This window comes from Papio anubis, chromosome 12 (genome assembly GCF_008728515.1).
Source record: "Papio anubis isolate 15944 chromosome 12, Panubis1.0, whole genome shotgun sequence".
Lineage (NCBI taxonomy): Eukaryota > Metazoa > Chordata > Mammalia > Primates > Cercopithecidae > Papio > Papio anubis.
The window spans coordinates 115715250-115733553 of NC_044987.1; the positions used below are offsets into that span (position 1 = coordinate 115715250).

General features: G+C 59.1%; 3 protein-coding genes and 1 non-coding gene across 5 annotated transcripts; 1 reads left to right on the plus strand and 3 right to left on the minus strand.

Moving 5' to 3' along the window:
* Window positions 1-1342: 1342 nt before the first annotated feature.
* RIN1 (Ras and Rab interactor 1) lies at window positions 1343-6490 on the minus strand. Of its 2 annotated transcripts, none has more exons than XM_003909519.4 (10): window positions 5599-6490; window positions 5260-5440; window positions 5043-5157; window positions 4891-4963; window positions 4688-4779; window positions 3791-4528; window positions 3193-3498; window positions 2801-2932; window positions 2533-2684; window positions 1343-2031 (listed from the first exon to the last, which is right to left on the minus strand). In XM_003909519.4, the coding sequence occupies exons 1-10, from the start codon at window positions 5682-5684 to the stop codon at window positions 1555-1557; spliced, it is 2352 nt and encodes a 783-aa protein (XP_003909568.1). In that variant the 5' UTR covers window positions 5685-6490; the 3' UTR covers window positions 1343-1554. The 2 variants fall into 2 exon arrangements, with proteins under 2 accessions (XP_003909568.1, XP_009183852.1); XM_009185588.2 differs by having other exon boundaries at window positions 5260-5460.
* Window positions 6491-6621: 131 nt separating this feature from the next.
* BRMS1 (BRMS1 transcriptional repressor and anoikis regulator) lies at window positions 6622-14517 on the minus strand. Its single transcript, XM_031653703.1, is given in 11 exon segments — window positions 6622-7018; window positions 7021-7089; window positions 7530-7569; window positions 8011-8075; window positions 9404-9496; window positions 10060-10156; window positions 10253-10332; window positions 10492-10619; window positions 10820-10910; window positions 11691-11827; window positions 14173-14517. Coding segments are annotated over 11 exon segments (1020 nt in total). The 5' UTR covers window positions 14199-14517; the 3' UTR covers window positions 6622-6824.
* Window positions 14518-14953: 436 nt separating this feature from the next.
* Window positions 14954-17292, minus strand: B4GAT1 (beta-1,4-glucuronyltransferase 1). Its single transcript, XM_003909520.2, has 2 exons — window positions 16072-17292; window positions 14954-15822 (listed from the first exon to the last, which is right to left on the minus strand). Exons 1-2 carry the CDS (start codon window positions 17125-17127, stop codon window positions 15631-15633), a joined length of 1248 nt encoding a protein of 415 aa, XP_003909569.1. The 5' UTR covers window positions 17128-17292; the 3' UTR covers window positions 14954-15630.
* A 410-nt stretch (window positions 17293-17702) lies between these two features.
* Window positions 17703-17784, plus strand: TRNAS-GCU. The gene has a single exon. It is a non-coding gene; the product is annotated as a tRNA-Ser (tRNA).
* The last annotated feature ends 520 nt before the right edge of the window (window positions 17785-18304 follow it).

The window sequence follows — 18304 nt, forward strand, 5'->3', positions numbered from 1 at the left end:
TGCACTCTAGCCAGAGCGACAGAGCAAAACTCCATCACAAACAAACAAACAAACAAAAAACCCCAAAAAGCCAATGTCCACAATTTCTACCTCCCAGTTGTCATGTCTGACATGTGGGCTGACGTCCCTCTGTGCTCAGTGCCTGAGGAGAGAACCTCTGGGGTCGTCCTCCACGGGGGGACAATTCCTTCCTTCCTGGGGATGACCCACGAAAGTCTGGCCTTACCCAGACCCCAGAACCTAAGGGACCTGGGGGCCAGCAGCCTCGGTCCCTGCGCTGTCCCCAGGTTGCCTGACGCTGCCAGGGACCCCCTGTGCTGCTACAACCTTGGAGGCGCCCTCACCTCTGGGTACTGTGAGCATTGTGTGGCCAGCTTCCCTCTCGGCAGCTTCCCTGGCCATGCACGCCCCCTCGTGTTTGGTCGTCGGCACTTTTCCTTGTTTGGATTTGCTACCTGCTCTGGGCTTCCTTGGGGGCTGCCCCGGCCTTTGTGGGTGACTTAGAATGGAGGGTGGAGTTGGAACCTGATGCCCTGGTTTGCGTGGGGGAACCTGTAAGGACTTGCTGTATGACATCCTGGGAGTCACTTTCCTGAACCTCAGTGGGCCCAACAAGCCACGGCCAGGTAAAGCTTTTGTGACGGCCAAGAGTTTAGTGCAGAGAGCCTGGTTTCTGAGCCCCCCCTCCATTCTGGAAGCTTATCTGCCAGCTGGTGTATCTCCCCAGAGACGCTGGAGGGCCTGGGAGGACTCCAAATCTTGGGGAGAGACTGTAACTTGGGTACTTTCTCCCCAGGGCCTGATGTCCGGGGGAATAACCTCCTTGAACTAGGTGTCAGCAGGTGGGAGCCCTGTCTGGCAGAGAGTAGATTCCAGGAGAGAGTTAGCAGCCCAGCTCTCTCCCTCCCTTTCTGCCATGAGCTCTGCTTGTGCAAAATCACCCATTTTGATCACTGAAACACTTCTGGGAACCGAGTAGGGCAGCAATAGTGTCCCCACTTTACAGATGAGAGTACTGACGCTTGCAGGTGCAGGTCCTTCGGGTGTCCAGGACAGGGGTGGGCTCTGAGCCTTTGCTGCTGTTCTGTGGCCTTTCTAAATCCTCCTGACACCTAGGAGCCATTGGAACCTTTTAGGGTCTGGAAGTCTCAGCCTGGTGGGGGCTACTGGGGTGGAGCCCTGACTCAGTCACGCCCATGGGGGGAAGGGTAAAAGGAGCCGAGACCGTTACCCTCCCCATGTCAGAGGTTGGGCATCCATCAGATTCGCCCCCCACTTGGCACACTCCCCATTGCAGGCTGGCTCACCCTCAGCTGGGTGAGAAGAACAAGAGGCAAGGGGCCTTGGGCACACAGTCTGGGGGTCCCCCGAGCCCCCTCATCTTTATTCCAGTTCCTCAGATGTGGCAGTTCCCTCAGCTTCCCTGGAGACAAGTATCAGACAAAGGTGGTGGCAGACACTGGACAGGGCCCTGGGTGGGGCTGCTGGCGCTAAAAGGACTTCTCAGCAGGCGCAAGGTCTCCCGCCCCAAACGACCCTTCTGGCCACTTCAAGCTACTCCTCTGCTGCCCGGCTTCCCTCTGCCTCTGGCTCCCCTGGCTGAGCAGGGCCTTCACGGGCTCGACCCTGGCCCCCTTCAGCAGTTGTCTCAGACTCTTCCCGAGTGTCCCTGGGGCTGGCTTTGACCCCAGCGTCCTCATGTCCCTGGCACCCTTGCTCCTCCCCTCTGCTCCTTGCCTCTGACTGCCCTCTGCCCTCCTCCTCTGTTGCAGCCTCCTGGGTCTCAGGCCACTCTGCCCGGCGGTAGACAAGGTAGCCAGTGGTGGGCAGCCTGTGGGCCAGGGCTCCAGGGGGCAGGCGGTGGTAGCCCTGGTCCTTGTACAGGAAGAGGCCAAAAGTGTTGGGCTGCGTCACTCGGAACTTGGTGGCACAGAGCTGGTTCAGGGTGGCGATCGAGGCCTCTGGGGGCACGGCCAGGGTCTTGGAGGTGCAGCCACTGCTGGGATCCTGATAGGCTACTCGGAGGAGGTGCTATGCAGGAGGAGAAGCAAAAACAAGTACTCAGCCCTGACTGGCATGCATCTGGCTCCAAAGCTGAGGGACCAGTGTGGGCTGTGCAGGGACAGGGTGGGGAGGTGGAAATCCAGTGGGAGAACCAAGTGGCAAAAGCTCTGTGAGCTCCAGGGGTCGGCTTGTGGGCCACAGCTGAAGGTGCAGGACAGCCCAGTGGGGAGCTCACAAGCCTGAGACGAAACTTTGATAGTGCACACTTTGTGCCCCAAGTACTCTCCTGCATTAACTCATTTAATCTTCACCTCAACCCCACGAGGTAGGTCCTATTACCCCATTGTACTGATGAGAAAACTGAGGCACAAAGTAGTTAAGTAACTTGCCCAAGTCCCCACAACCCAGTGGCAGAGCTGGGATTAGAACCCAGGATCTGGCTACAGAGTCTGGACTCTTCACCAAGGACAGGAAGGTGAAAGGCGGGGATGGTGTCTGGCTCTGAGGACACGGTGGAGGGCCTGTTACCTGGAAGCAGTGGGTGGCAGGCAGGCGGCGCTGCTCCCAGAGGCTGAGGGAGCGCCGTAGCTCCTGCGAGGGACTCAGTGGGAGGGTGTGGGCCTGACCCAGGCCACTCAGCAGGGCCAGGCTGGCAGACAGGCTGGTCAGGTAGTAGCCACCTGGGACACAGGGTGGAAGAACACGGCTCAGGCTGGGTGTGGGGCACCCATCCCCTCTCCCCTTCCCTGCTTATTCAGGGCCCACCCAGGCAGGGAAGTGGGTGGGGGTCCCTCACCCTCTCCGGTGAGCAGGCTGGGCTCCAGCAGCTCTGACATGTACTCGGCCTCCAGCAGCAGCTCAGGAAGGTCACAGTGGGCCAAGACGAGGCTCAGCAGAGGCAGGAACTCGTCAGCACCCGCGTCCTCCCCTGTGGGGACATGGTGAGAGGAAAAAGCTTCAGGTGCAGTCCTTGCTTTAGGCAGTGACCCCTCCCCATGGCCTAGCAACCATGGCAGGGCTTCGGAGAGAACGCACTGCTCTCTAGGCCTCAGTTTCGCAATCTGCAAGATGGGAGGGTGGGCTCATTCTCTCCCGCAGGGCCATTCCAGGGTCCTGGGGACCTGCCACTGGGGGTCCCACCTCCGACTCAGAGGGGCAGGGCAGGGTGAGGTGGTGGCAGAGACATACCCTCCTGGGTCCTCAGGGCCATGTAGAGCAGCTTGCAGGCCTGCAGGAGCCGCTTCACCTGGGCGCTGGGTGAGTAGGTGCGGAGCAGCTGCAGCAACTTCTGGCGCACCTGCTCCATCTCTACTGGGGAGGGCAGGCTCAGGTGGGACCCAAAAGCTCCGGGACCCTGGGCCCGGGCCAGGCGGAGGCCCTCAGCTAGGCGGCCCAGGGAGCCGTCTGCGGCAAGCCGGCGCCGCACGCGGGCTGCCAGGATGGGGCGGAGAGGCTTGAGCACAGAGCGATGCAATGACTTCTCCAGGACATATTCTGCCAGAGGAGGGGCAGGGAGGGGTCAGGGGAAGACTGGGGAGATGGGGGACAGAGGCCAGGGGAGAAGGGAGCAGGGGTAGAATCGGGGAGGAGAGGCAAGGAAAGCAGGAGGAGGTAGCCTGGGTGAGACAGAAGAGTTTGGGGACAGAGAGGATGGAACTCTCTCGAACAGTGGTAAGACAGGGTGGGTTTGTAAAGCAGCAGAACAGAATCAGACAGGCTGGCGCTGTGGAGGGGAGCAGAGGGTCGGATGGGGCAGTGCTGGAGCTATGGAGAGACGGAGCCTCACCCAGCCTTTTAGGCGGCAGCAGCTTCTCAGGGCCCAGCTCCACGCTCAGCATGGCCCGGGCCCGGCTCAGTGCCTGACGGATGCCCTGCAGCTCCTGGGGCTCAGGCCCGGCCCGCACCTGGGTCAGTAGGTCCTGCACCAGCTGGCCTGCGGCTGTGTGTCGGTCCTGCATCAGTGCCGCCGCGGCCCGGCCCACTTGCCGCTCCGGCGCCAGTAGGGAGCAGAAGGCGGCACTCATGGACCGAAGCAGAGGCCGCCGGCGGCCCAGGTGGGGTGAGGTCGCTGGGCTCCCCCGGGACCCTGGCGCCCCCTCCTCCTCGGAGCTGCTGGGGGAGCCGCAGTCCACCTCCTGGAGGGAGGGCATAGGCGGAAGGCTAGGGTCACCGCCTGCTGGCACGCGGTACCCCACTGAACTCTCCCTCCGCAGCAACTGGCTAGGGGGCAGCCGCTCTGTCTGGCTGGGGACTGCCCCTGGCAACACAGGGACGGGGGGAGGCGGCACGGCAGGTGGAGACAGGGGGCTGGAAGTCTCTGTGGACACGCGCACTTTGAAGCTTCTCTTGAATTTCTCCCGCTTGGTGGGCCCCAGGTCCCCCGGGAACAGGGGGTTGAAGAAGCACAAGGCGGCTCCGGTGCCCTGGTCCAGCTCTTGAGGGGACCGGGCCTTCAGCTGGGGCAACACTGGGCCTCCAGCCGGGCCCCGCTGAGCCTTGATGTTGAGGGAGGAGCTCCAGAACTCTAGGGAACAAGAAACCAACTGGGGCCTCCAGGATTGGTTAGGGGAAGTTTCCCAACCAAGGAAAGGCATGGGCTTCGCGAAGGTCGTGTGCTGCGAGCCTTCCCCTCCCCTCAGCCTCAGCTTTTTCATCTGTGCAATGGGTGGCAAGGAGCTCTTACCAATGCCCAGATGGGAGATGGCCTCCAGCTCTTTGTGGGTGGCTGCACGGTGGATGGCTCTGGGGAGCTGCAGCGGGAGGAGAAGGATGTCCCTGAGGCCAGAGAGGGGAGCAGAAGGGAGTGAGGGCCGAAGGGGGTGGGGAGGATGGGCTGTCCCAAGGAGCAGGGCCCGTGGACACCGGGCACCCTGCAGGCAGACTCACCGGGTGTGGCAGTAGGCACAGATGAGCTGGACTAGGTCTGGGAACATGAGCTCTGAGCCCTCCAAGGAGACGCCTGAGAGAGGAGGGAAGTGAGGTGCTTCTCTAGGGAACCTCCCTCCTTCCAGCCCCTTCCTGCCAGGCCAGCCCCTCACCGCCAGGGCTCTCCAGGATGTAGTGGCTGGAGACGAAGGAGGGGCTGCTGGCTTCGGGCAGTCGCATGCACAGGGCCTGGCACTGTCGGGTGTTAGATTTCCGCACGAGGAACGTCTGCAAGTGGATAGGGCTCAGGCAGCTCAGGACCTTGGCATCCCACCCTTCTCCCTCCCACCCCTGGCTTGCCAGTCCCTGGAGGTTGGGAGCAAGACTCACCCCCGGGGGCTCGGTCCTCAGCACGTGCAGTGCCGCGGCTGCGTTGGCTTGCAGCTGCAGCCACACAGGCCGGGTGAGCAGCAGGCGCTCCCGCAGGCTCACAACGCGTCCCGGCCGCTGTGGCCCGCCTGCCTGCCCGCCGCTGGCATTGGGCACGTCATACAGTGGGTCCTGGGCTGGCCTGAGGGCGGGCATCCAGATCTGAGCAGGGAGCCAGGGGCTGGGACCCTTGCTCTCCTCTTCCCCGCTCCCAGGTTTCCCACCTTCTCCGTCCCCAGATAGGCCCTCTTCTCGCACCCCCTCCCTGCCCCACCTGGCTGCCCTGCCAACTTCACTAACTTTTCTGTCTCCAGGTGCCCAGGAGTGAAGCTGGTTGGGCTGGGGGCTCCCGGAGGGCCCGTGCCTGACTCTCCAGGGCTTTCCATGGCTGGGAGCTCCTTCGGCTTCAGGAAGAGAATCCAACCCCAAGGCAAGGCACGCACATCCCCAGTGAGTAACACTTCCTGAGGGCGGTCCGCCTGTCACACCCGCCTGTTAACTCTTGTGTGTCCACCCCGCCTGGCCAGTGCCTGCCTCCTCTGTTCTGGACCCTGCTTCGGGGGTCAGGGATCCCCTCCGTGCTAGCCCTGCTCTGAGGGCCCCAGCTGGGGGGTGCCACCTCCACACAGGGCCTCCTGCAGCCTCACCAGCTCCTCAAATTGCACAGGTGGGCGGGAAGTGGTTAAACGGCCGACTCAGTCCCTGCAGGCCCCAGCCACACTCTGGGGGCACCTCTGGGTCTGTGGTCAGTTGCTCATCTGCCCCTGGCCTCAGGTCAGCCTTGTGGGAGAGCACCCTCTACTGTCCATAGATGACTCATTCCTGAACATGGGTTTTAGGATTTTAGGTTGCCATGGAGAAAATATGCCACGTCTCCATGGAAACCAACCTATTTGCTTAACTGAGGTTCTGGGGGTGGTTCTGACACTCAGCACTAACCAGGGGGAGTCTGGCTGTGAGGTCGTTAGCACATGGCGCTGCTGCCGGCTGCCTCCTACGCACGCAGGCTCTGCCAGCCTGCCTTGCCAATCTGCCAGGCAACTGGGACAGGTGCAGACATGACCCAGGCTTCAAGCACACGCACCCATCCTCCCCACCTGAGGCACTCCGCTGGCGCCATATGTTCTCTGCCCAGTGCCAGGCAGCCCAGCGCCCACCTCCCCCTCCCCAGTGTGGCCCCACGCACAGTGCTCCAGCCTTTGCTGGGCAGTGCGAGGAGTGGCAATCTGCAGGCACCCCAGAAGTCAGCCTGGTTCAGGTGCTCCCCACAGAAGCCCTGATTCTCTTGCAAGGTAAATCACACATACACGGGGCACGCCAGAATCCCAGGAAAGGTTTTAATTCTAGTCCTTGAAATCTGAGAGGCAAACACCAAGAACTGCCCTGAGAAAACCTGGGGGGCCTGGCATCTTGCCTCCAGCCCCAGCCAGGGTGGACAGCCCCCCTAGATATCACGTCTGACTCAGAGTTCCTGCACAGTGGGGCCTGGCTCCCTGGCCCTGAGTCCGGAGAGCCTGCATCCAAGGTCAGCAAGAGGATGTGGCTTTGACTTCGGCTGTCTTCTCTGTCAGGGGAGCCTCAAGAGGCGGATCTTCAGGAGCGGGAGGTGGCAGGCGGCTCAGGGATGGAGAGAGCAGCCTTGCCTGGCCAGGTCGGCTCCACAGCCACAGCTGTGCAGGCCTCGAGGAGGGCAGAGGAGGAGTCCAGGCCAGTGCCAGCGGAGTGGGAGGGCCCAGCAGCACCACAGGAGCCTGGCTGGGCAGACCCTGAGGGGCCTGTGGGTCTGCCTGTCTGCAGCAGGAAGATGAGAATCCTGGGTGCGGTGCCAGCTGCTCTGAGGGTCCCCCTGGCTCTGAACAGCAGGGTCACGGTCCTGTGCGTATGTGGGAAGGAGAAAACTGTCACCAGTGAGGAAGCTGAAAGGAGGGGGGCAGCCACTTACTGAGCGGAGTGACTTTGGGCTGGCCCAGGACAGGCCTCCTGGGCAGCTCCACGGCCCTCCCTGACCCCTCCTGAGAGGGAGCTCCATCAACCCAGGCTTCCCCAGCCCCATCCTGGTTCCTGCTCCTCAAACTCCCACAAGCCCCTCAAATCTAGACCATCCTAACTTTCTTGGGCCACTGATTCTGACACAGCCACAGCCTCTCTCTGGGCTCCTTCCTGGAGGCTGAGCTGAGGGAAGGTGATGGCAAGGCGGGCAGGGGAGGCCGTACAACAGCCATAGTTCTTACCATCCGATTTTCTCTTCTGAGGGGACACAGCTGCCCTAGCCTGGGTGGATGAGAAGAAAAGCCCCCCTGAGAGCCCACCTACAGCCTGGCAATCCCTGCCCCACCTCCCACCTCTGTGGCATGTGGGCTGCTGCCTTAGTGCTATGCCCCCAGGGCCAGGAACATAGGGCCCCCCAAGCCAGAGCTCCCATGCTCCTGACCGCTGGCCAGCTCAACGGCTCTCCCGCCTCCCCGCCCCCTCCCCCCTCCCACCCCATCAAAACCTGCCCTGGAACAGGAAGGGGCTGACAGACTAGAAATCCCTTGTCCCAGGGCCGCCTTGAGCAAGAGGACTTGTGAGCCAACTGCGATCCAGGGACCCTGGGCTGAAGATGGGGGAGCCTTGGTGAGCAGAGAACTCCCAGGCCTGCAGATGGCAGAGCTGCTGCCAGGGTGGGGGGCCCTGAGGTGGGGCAGGGCACATGGGCAGCAGCAGCCCCACCTTTTTGATGGCCGTCCAGTCCTCCAGGATGTCGATCTCTTGAAGCATGTACACGATGTATGGGCCTGTGGTGGGGGTCAAGGAAGCCCAGTGGAGGCGGCAGGTGACGAGGGCAGGGCCACCCACCTGACATTCAGGAGTGGGGGTACAGCAGACAGCATGAAGTGGGAGCTGAGGATCTGGGTCCGAGCTCAGGTTCCACCTCCTACCTCTTTGCCCCCCAGTTCCAGGGTCCTCCTGGAACCAAGTCCATGGAGGACACCAAGTGTTGTTCCCCATCCCGTGCTCACCCTCACCTCGTCTTGAGGTCAGCTGGCTGAGGCCCATCCCATCTCACCCTGCAGCACTGGCCCTGACCTGGCCCCTTCCCCGATCCAAAGACAGACGCAGGGCTTCTCCCTTCAGAGACAACTCCCCTTCCCCACAGTGCTCCCTACCTGATGTCTCCATGCCTTCACCTCCCATTCGCTCAAGTCACGGCCTTCCAGATTCCTCCCTCCCTGCCTGGGCCTGCTCTCCAGCACCAGGTGGCCATAATGACTAAGGCTGGCTGCTGCAGGAATGCCCTCAGGGGCACAGGAGGACTCAGCTCTGCCAGGACAGATGAAAGCACAGCAGGCCCTGGACTAAGCTTAAGCTAAGCCTGCCTAGGGAGGGGCGGAGGCAGCTGGTGCCCTCTGGGATGTGGGCACCCCATGGTAGGGCACAGGAGCACACAGGAGAGTGAAGCCATAGGCACTGGAGTAAGACCGGAGAGGCCTCACAGAGGAGGTAACGTTTGAGATGAGCCCTGGACAGTCGGGACAGGCAGGACTTCCAAGAGGAGGGTGGGATATGATCAAAGGCTCCCCAGGGAAAGCTGGGGACCCGCTCAGACAACCCCAGGAGATGGAAAGGCCTCAAAGGCCAAACCTCACTCAGGCTCGAGTGCAGTGGCAAGTGCAGTGCAGTGGCGAGTGCAATTGCTCAAGCAATTCTCTTGCCTCAGCCTTCAGAGTAGCTGGGACTATAGATGCACACCGCCACACCTGGCTAATTTTTGCTATTTTTTCTAGAGACGGGTTTCACCATGTTGCCCAAGGTGGTCTCGAAATGAACTCCTGGGCTCAAGCAATCTACCTGCCTTGGCCTCCCAAAGTGCTGGGACTATAGATGTGAGCCACTGAGCCTAGCCCGTTTCTGTTTTCCTAGGGTCCACATAGCCCAGAGAGACCCAAGACCCTGTAAGAAATTGCTGACAGCTGGATTTGCCTGGACATGGTCACATGACACCAAGCAACCACAAGTGCATCTAGTGCGACTGTCCTCCATGTCCCCTCCAAACCTCTCCCCCAGGTCTGGAGGTGACCCTAACATCCTGCCACCTTTGAGGCCACCTTGGGTGAAAGGATACCAGAAACCAGAGGTGCCTTCTTCCTCTTGCTGGGCGGCAGGGAGTCCCAAGACCTGGAGCTGCCTCTGGCGTGCAGTTTGTCGTCCCACCATTCTGCCCCCAGACCCAGAGTTAGAACTGGGGTGCTGGCCCACAGGACACTCTCTCTTCTGTAGCCTCTGCCCCCCACCATGGGCCAGCCTGGCCTCATATCCCCTGCCCCATCACAACCCTGGGCTTGGGGTAGGAAGCCCCTTAGGGCTGTTCAGGTCCTGCCCGCACAGCTGCACAACCCCGGGAAGAGGCCGCTGCACTTCTGTGGGCCTCATCTGTTTAGTGGACAGTGGGATGATGACAATTCCTGCCACCCCAGGACTCCACATGAACACAGGTACTATGAACGTGGAGGGGACTAGAGCTATTGCATGGGACTGCATGTCACACTGATACCTGTTTTGGAAAGAGCAGGGGCAGAAGAAGGCAGGGAGACCCACTCTGCCCGAGCCTCCACTGTGTGCCAGGCCCTTTCCAGGCCTGGTTTCCTTCAGTCCTCACACTGACCCCAAGAGGCAGGTCCTCTGACTGTCCCCTTGACTTCAGGACATCTGAAGTCCAGAGAGGGGTGGGCGTTGACACAGCCAAGCCCAGGGCCGGGGTGCCCGGGCTCTCGCGCTCACCGGAGCTGAGGTCCAGGCTCTGGCGGTCCTCCTCCAGCCTCTGGATCCGCTCCTGCAGCTCCCCCTGCAGTGTGTCATAGAGCAGCAGCTTCTCACTCTGGAAGAGGGGGCAATAGCTCAGCAGGACGGATGGGGAGAGCTCACTTCAGGCCTTGCACCCCGCCTTGTCCCCAGTGTGCCCAATCAGGCCCACCTCCAGGTGCTGTTTGGCTCCCTGCAGCTCACATTCATACTTATTCCTGATCACATCCAGACAGAACCCCTTGTAGATCCCTGCAGAGAAAGGAAGGAGGGGCCCTGCTTGGCTGGGGAGCCTGGTGCCCACACAGGAGGGCTGAAAGCAAAGGGTGAGGCCAGGGAGGAACAAAAGAGGAAGGGGACAGGGTGCCATGGGTTCTGGGAGGGGAAAAAGGCACAGAACCACCCACAGACCTGCCACCTGAATGCGAATCTTGAGGCTCTGCTGCAGCCCCCCAAGGGGCTCCGTGTATTCAGGGGCTCTCTCAGCCCCCACTTCCTCCAGCCGCAACCGCAGCTGACTCAGTCGTTCCCTGAACAACCTGGGTGGTAAAAAAGGCAGCCGTGCACCCATTTGCTCACCTATTGCTCTTGGGCAAACACGTACCCAGCACCCATTCCACAGCAAGCCCTGTGTTAGGCGTGCACTTCCTGGGCACCAACCACGCCTGCCCAGTACCAGGCCCACCACCTCCTCATCCCAGCTCCTTGCAGACCCAGCCCAAGGTGTCCCCATGCTCACTTCTCCTTTAGCTCCGAGAACTGCTTTTCTAGGTCCAGCATCTCACTGACACACTCACTGCGGCGCCGCTCATAGTCCTCATCATCCATCTCTGGGACAACATCAGCATACCAAATCTGAGGGCGGTGGTGGCGAACCACGGCAGCACGTACGTCCGATGCAGCACCGCCATCCAGGCGAATACCGCGGCGGTCCAGTACGCGACCAGGCAGATAATTTGCAGGCCGGGGCATGCTATTCAGGCAGAGGTCAGGCACATTCCCAGGCATCAGGCATTTACGGTCCGCAATTGCGCGTTTGATTGGCGTCCGCAGAATTACCGTATGCGGCAGGCAGCACCGCAGAATTTGCCCACGCGTCCCGCAGAATTGCGCGTGACGTTATTCCAGCAGGACCAGGCGCGCACAAACCAGCATTGATACCATAGCGCGGCACCACATCCCGCGGCGGACAATCGGCGGCAACGCACGTTATCCAGATACCGCGCGCGGCGGGCTATCCGCAGACTGCGGCACGACGGCGTCTTTGCGGACAATTGCGTACGGTTCAGGCAGCAGGATATCCAGGCGCACCAGGCAGATCGTGGCGGTACGCTATTCAGGCATCAGGCGTCACAGCACTGCGCCGCCCATGCATCAGTAAGGTGACGTGCGCCTGAGAGATAATCGCGGCAGCCACGCTACACGCCCAGGCAGATAACGGCGGCGCGTTAATGCAGAATGGCGGCCTGGTATCAGGCGGCGTTAATGCGCATCGCCCAGGCAGATACTGCGGCAGGTGTCTATAATCGAAGGCGATATTCCAGGTCCAATGACACAGCACGGCATCAGCATCGTAACAGGCGGAATTGCAAGGTTCCAGGGTATCCAACCGACTTCTGACTCTGTCTGGCTGCCGCTCCGCTCCTCCTCACTCTCTTCCTCCTCCCCATTCATCTCAGTGGCGGAATCACCCTCTGCTTCCATCTCTTCTGTGTCTTTGCTTGGAGGCTGGACGGGCATCCGGACTCTGGGAGAAGGAATGGAGCTATCACTTATGGCTGCCCACAGCTCAGAGGGGGAAAGAGGCAGCAGGAAGCTGAACCCAACCTGATCCCAGATGGGGAAAGCCAGGGAAGTGACTGGCCTGGCCACACCTTGAGCACATACTGGGTGACAAGGGTGCAAATGGCCGTCTGCACCTCTCACAGAAGCCTGGGAGCTGTGGAAATGCTCCTGCTCTTGGATGTCACTGGTGATCCTAATCCTGGGAATACTGGCCAAGGCTGTGATCCACAGAAAGGAAAGGCCCAGGGGGCACTCTCCACTGCCTATGGACTGGACCTAAATTTCTTTTTGAGATGGAGTCTCGCTCTGTTGCCAGGCTGGAGTGCAGTGGCACGATCTCGGCTCATTGCAACCTCTGCCTCCCGGGTTCAAGCAATTCTCTTGCCTCAGCCTCCCGAGTAGCTGGGACTACAGGCACCCGCCACCACACCCGAACTGGACTTAAATTCCTAACTGGGGCTTTCAAGGTCTTTCCCAGACTGGACTTGACCTACCGGTCCAGCAACTTCATCCCACCATATAATGGCTAGTGCCTGCACTTCCACCTTCTGCCCTCTGCCTCAGCTGTTCCTTCTGCCTATAATGCCCTCGGCTTCTCTTCCAGATAACGCTACAATCTCCTTGTCTTTCATTGTGCTCTGGGTCAAATCCCATCTCCTTCTGCCTCCTCTTGGACCGCGGGTCGTCAGTGTTCCCCTCTTTTGTGTGTCTTCAGCTTCTCCCTCTTAGCAACCTCCTTCCCATGAAACTTTAGATGTGCCTGGGTATTTTCTAGCATTAACAAAACACAGAAACACAAAACTTCACCCATTCCACCTGACTGCTCCGTTTGCCACTTCACAGTTACGCTTTTCAAGGTCTCATGAACACTGGCTGTTCCTACTTTGACCTCCCAGTCGTTCAATGTCATCAGTCTCAGCTGAAACTGATCCCGTAGCATTAACCAGTGACTTCCTTGTGGCTAATGCCAATATTTTTCAGTGCTTATTTTAATTGTCTGCTCGGCAACATTGAACACTGGTAAGCATTCCTTCTTTTACTGACTCATCTAACATGTATTGAACATCTAACATATACTGGGTACTGTCAGACGCTATGGTATGCAGGGGCCCCAAGTCTGTCTTTGACCTCACCGAGTTTACAAGTTCCTGGGAGAGAGGGGCAAAGGAGCACACTATAACCATGATATGAGGAGAGTTAAGACCAGGGGCATGAGGGAGGAGTATATAACCAGGACCTGGAGCCCGATGCAGCAGGGAGGCTTCCAAAGATGGACCAGCTGGGTGAGCTGCACTTACTGAGGGAATATTCCAGGTAGAGTTAGTAGCAAAGACCCAGAAATAAGAGAAGGAAAACAGCTGGGGGCACATGGGTCTAAGTCTCAGTGAGAAATCTGAGCTGCAGAGATTTGGTCGTCAGCATACAGCAAGTTCTTCATGCCACAGGAGACGGTGCGACTAGCAAGGGAGAATGTGTGCAATCAGAAGACGCCCATAATGGAACTCCCAGGGTTACCAAAGGGGCAGATGAGGAGACCCCTACAAAGGAGGAGGCAAAACCCGAAGTCGTGGAGAAAGAGAATTTCAGAAGAAAGCCAAGTACTGCCAAGTAGTAATTGTACTGATAGTGCCAAGTACTGCCAAGAGATCACCTAAGAGGATGAAAACAGTCCTCTCAGCAGATAATCTCTCAGCCCCCTGCAGGCTTCTATTTTATTGTGTTCTTTCAACTTCTCTGGACACTGCTTGTAGTCCTTTAGAACACTGCAGACGCCACTCCCTCCAGGAAGCTTTGTTTGTATCTATTTGCCTATTCTCATGTCTGTTCCCCCAATCAGTCTATGAGCCTCACTAGGGCAGGGGCTGCACACGTACCTTATTTACCTAGCACAGTACTAGTTCACTTGATGACTGGAGGATTTGCAAATACAAATTTAACAACAACAACAAAATTTTGTGAGGCAGACATTAGCTTTTACTTTTCGGTAGTCCCAGGTCCCTGTGATGGTAGCAAACTTTCCTTGACACCAGTTCAAGTTGTGTATAATAAGCCTGGCCTAGGTGAGCGTTTAGTCATATTCCTCAACAATTTCACTAATGATCTGCACCTGACTTGAAAAGCTCGGTTCTCTAAACCAGCTTCATCTTTCCCGTTATCAAGCCTCAGTTCCCAACACTTGCAATGCCTCTTCACTGTTAGTATATTCACTTTGTAAGACGCAGCTTAAGTCTATCTCTTCCAGAAACCTTTCTCTCCTCCAGCTGGTTCTGATTATAAGTGAGTTAAGTCACAATCTTCCCATCTTACCCCGGGTGCAAAAAGCGGATAACCATTCCTGCTCTGAGTGTTGAGGAGCTCGCAGGTGGTAAGGGATGGAAAAGCACATTGTAAAGCGCTGTACACAGGCAATTTAGCTTTTCAGAATGGCAGCTCCTCCGGGGCACGCCCCTAGGGAAGGCAGACCCTCCCCATTCTCGCAGAGGTCAACCTAGCTTCTCCGCGGTGCCCAGGGGGCCTCCCGCTCGCTTCTAGATGCGCGGGAGCGGGCCCGAACATCGCTGGCTAGCCCGCAGCCCAGCACGCATCAGGCCAGTTAAATCTCTGCTTCGGCCTGGGAGGAGGAGATTGTGCCGGCCCTGCTCGACTAACCGGAGAGGCCGAACCAAAAGCCATGCATGGCGATACGCACCGCGGGGACTGGGGCCTCTGGCCTCAAGACCGAGATTCCCTGAGAGGTGCCCGTGGTTGCCGGTACCGGCAGCAGCGCCGGTCTCCCGCAGGCGCTGCGCGGCTCCCTTTTCTCCGGGAGGCAGAGCCTATCGGTGCTTCCGTGTGCGTCATCAGGAGGCGACCGTCGAGGGTGCTCACAATTGGACAGTTTGGTCCCGAGGCATGCTGGGATACCGCGGGCCGGTCTCCATAGTAACTGGCCGACATTCGCGCAGGCCTTTGGCCTGCAGAAAAGGCCCTGCTGTTTCAGTGCTTTGCAGACGGCGCCCTTCGTCCGCGGCCACCTCCCCATGGCGTGCAAGGGGAGAAGCCGGCCCCGATCCCCCAACCCCCAGCTCAGGAGAGTAACGGAGCCAGCTGTGGGTGTGAACACGCATTTATTTACACATTGTCATCGGTAGGCACATACCCAGCCCAGCCTGTTGAAGGGACAGATCTCAGGCTGTCACCCATGGAGCCTGCAGTGTCTTCCCTCCTCTAGAGCCCTTGAGGGCGAAGGCCTGAGAGAACCAAGAATTTTAGGCTTCTGTTCAAGAGCTAAGAACTAAAGTTTATGCCTTCATCTGATTTCTTTCCAAAAAGTCCATTTCATTAAGTACTCAGACTTCTTAGCTCCATCCCATTCATACTTTTTGCTCTCCTACTACCCACCCAAGATTGTTAATAATAACAATAATAATAACAATAATAATACTGCGATAATATTAATACTTCACATTTGTACGAAGCTTACAGAATGTTTTCACATATAACATCTCATCTGAGCCTCCCGACAGTTCCGTGAGGTAGGTATTCTCACCTCCCTTTTTACAGACAGGGTAACCGAGGCTCAGAGAGGTAACGGGATTTACTCAAGGCCACACAGCTAGTTAGTGGTAAAGCTAGGACTCGATCCCAGCACCCCATATTCAAGTCCAGTGTTTCAACACCACAGCTACCTCTGTAAAGTGGAGCGACATTTTTTACCCCAGTCAGGCCTAAACGGTGGCCTGAGGAGCCCAGAGGCTGACTTCTCAGACTAGGGTAGGGAAGGGCTCAGCAGCGTCGGGGAGAGTTGGGGTACTTGGCCTTCAACTCCTGTTTGAACTGGCGATAAAGGATCTTATTGTGCTGATTTTCAGCCTCCTTTTGGGGATGGAACTTCAACGCTTCTTTGAAGCCCTTATGAACCAAGAAACCTTCGTTCAGGACCTCAAAATCAAACCCCGCCACATGCAGCTCGCAGGCCTGTAAGAGGAAAGACAGGTCAGCAAAGTTTGATGACATTGACAGGGCTGAGACTGACTTCTCTAAAGCCACAGTCCAGCGCCCTCACCCCTCTGGAAGTATCCTGGATCTTCCACACCATCCACCCACCTCCTGAACGGTGATCCCTCCTGCTTCATTGCCTCCTCTCCATCCAGGGCCACTCCTCATAACTCCCTGATCCCACCACCCCTCCTGCTCCATTACCCCTGCCCTCTCCCTTATGAGCACCTGGCTGATTCTGTTGAAGCCGTACTGCCGAAAGCGCTCGTCGAAGGTGGGCACCTTGCCTCCTGCCACGTAGAATGGCTCCCAGGGGTCCTGCCAAGGTACCACGTAGGCAGGCCGCAGCAAGCTCTCTTCCGCCAGGTTGACCCAGCGGGAATAGTTGGTGGGTGCCTGGCAGGGTGTGCACAACCCATAATAGAAGGGTCGCACCTCGCCAACCTGGTAGAGCTGCACCAGCTCGTTTTTGTTCATGGGCATACGGCGGGCTCGTCGGATCTCGAAGGCAGGCACCACCAGCGCGGTGCTGCCCCACTGGTTGCTCTGATCCAGCATTTCCCGCAGGCCTCTCCACAGCCCCTCGCTGGGCACCATGTCCACATCGATCACCAGGGCATAGTTGGCCCCCTCACGAGCCAGATTCCTCAGCAGGTTATTGGGGTAGGAGACATTGGTGCCCAACGCATAATTAATCCCGGGCTGGGCCACCCTGGCTAGCTTGTCAAAGACCTCCTGGCAGGACCGCAGCAGGGCAAACTCCCCCGGCTCCCGGGGGTCGGGCACGGCTGCCTCGTAACGAGAGGGGCACACGAGGTGCATGGCGACCCTGGCTCGCATGTCGGGGCAGTGGCTGCTCAGCGCGTAGGCCAGCACCGTGGCCAGCTGCGCCTCCTCCTTGGTGGCCGCGAACACCGACACGGACAGTGGGCCCTCCCAGCGCTCCAGCAGACCCGACAGGTGCAGCAGGTTGTCCACGCTGGCGTGCGTGGCCAGGATCACATCGTTGGGTTCCATAGTGGTCTTCAGCAGGCCCCTGTAGACGCGGTAATCGCCGCTGGCGTCCAGTACGCCTCCGGAGGCCAGCGCGGTGCGGAGCTGCGTCTTGACCTGGTCCACGGACCGTGGGGACGGGGGAAAGAACTCAAAATATTGGTCTTGCTCCTCCTGTCCGTGCAGTCCGGACAGCAGCGACAGGTAGAGCAGCTGCAGCATCGCCACCAGCATGAGCGCGGCCAGCAGCAGCTGGTAGAAGGCGCACCGGATGGCGTAGGACATCTGCATGGCTGTCGGGGCTCGGGGCGCGCAGCAAGGACCACCCGGCCACAGACTACACCAGCGGCCGCAAGCCCGGATTTACCGCAGCCTGCCGAGTGCAGCCGAGGCGAGCCGAGGCTAGCCGAGCCCCGCGCGCCGCGCCGCCCCGCCCGCCTCCCGCCGCCGGCTGCCCGGCGCTGCCGCCCCCAGCCCCCGGCGCGTCGGCTAGTCCCCTGCGAGGGAGGAGGAGTCACAGCCCCGCCGCCCGGCCGCGCGCCGTGCAGACGCCCCGCCCTCCCGGGCCCCGCCGGCTTCCCGGGACGCACTCCCCTCCCTCCCCGCCGGCGCGCGCACCCTGGACCAAGCGCGCCTTGAACTAGCAGCGCGCTGGGCTGGACTCGGAGGGAAACCGTGGCAGAGCTCGGCCGCAGCGTGGTGGATGGCGTGGGCTCAGCTGAAAGGAAATCAAAACGCTCCCTTCCTTCCGCGGCTTCTTGTTTCCCCGTGTCCGAAGAGGTCTGCGCTCCGGTATAGGTGGTAGTGCCTGGAAGGTGCGGAGGAGATGAGAGATAAGTGAATGTGGAAAGACGAACGTTACATAGGACGAGGTGGCCGAGTGGTTAAGGCGATGGACTGCTAATCCATTGTGCTTTGCACGCGTGGGTTCGAATCCCATCCTCGTCGGCCGTCTTTTATAGAGCGGCGTGAGAAAAGCATCTAAATTTTCACATCCTGCCTGTTTGGAGCAGCAACCTGGAGAAAACTCAACTGGAGGTGCGAGGGGTAAGGAGTCTTAATTTTCACATCCTTCCTGTTTGGAGCAGCAAGCTGAGGAAAACTGAACTGGGGGTGAGAGTGGAATTCGATCCCAAGTCTCTCTGGTCTTTATCCACCACGCATCTCCTGCCTGCTCCTACTCCAGGTATCTGTAGCTCTGGGCAGAGGCCAAAGGTGTTTTTTTTTTTTTTTTTTGAGATGGAGTCTCGCTGTGTCGCCTAGGCTGGAGTGCAGTGGCGCAATCTCGGCTCACTGCAACCTCTGCCTTAATCGATTATCCTGCCTCAGCCTCCTGAGTACCAGCGGCAGAGCCCGGCTAATTTTTTGTATTTTTAGCAGAGACGGAGTTTCACCATGTTAGCCAGGATGGTCTCGATCTCCTGACCTCCTGGTGCTTGGCCTCCCCAAAGTGCTTGGGACACGGGTG